General features: G+C 58.9%; 1 protein-coding gene across 1 annotated transcript in view; it reads left to right on the top strand.

The window, feature by feature from the left end:
- LOC104492309 (beta-soluble NSF attachment protein) overlaps nt 1-236 on the top strand; it is a gene marked incomplete at its 5' end in the record, with an annotated part of 1,780 nt that extends 1,544 nt beyond the window's left edge. The window contains one exon of the mRNA XM_010134849.1: nt 103-236. Within this exon, the coding sequence (XP_010133151.1) occupies nt 103-207 (105 nt within the window). The remainder of the gene's footprint in view (nt 1-102) is intronic.
- Between the last annotated feature and the right edge of the window lie 122 nt (nt 237-358).

The following is a 358-nucleotide window of genomic DNA, read 5'->3' as shown; positions in this document are numbered from 1 at the left end:
GGACAGTTTCCAGAGCCCCCCCAGCGCTGCTGCTGCTGCTGTCGCCCACTCCCCGTCGCTTTCGCACCACTTTAACTTCAACCCTTTTTTCCTTTCCCATAGGTTAAAGAATTCGACTCCATCTCGCGGTTGGACCAGTGGCTCACGACCATGTTGCTGCGCATCAAAAAGTCCATCCAAGGCGAAGGGGACGGGGACCTGAAGTGAACCTGAGTCCGGGGTGGTGGCTGTGGCGCGGCCCCTGTTAACCCCTTCCTGCGTTCCAGCCCGGGACCACTACGGGACACGTCACCAAACCCCTCGCTGTATTTCGTTGCTTACGACCCCGACGACGTGTGTGTTTCGTTAGTCCCCGCTC

Source organism: Buceros rhinoceros, unplaced genomic scaffold, assembly GCF_000710305.1.
Source record: "Buceros rhinoceros silvestris isolate BGI_N320 unplaced genomic scaffold, ASM71030v1 scaffold43994, whole genome shotgun sequence".
NCBI lineage: Eukaryota > Metazoa > Chordata > Aves > Bucerotiformes > Bucerotidae > Buceros > Buceros rhinoceros.
This window is presented reverse-complemented; position numbering and strand designations above follow the sequence as displayed.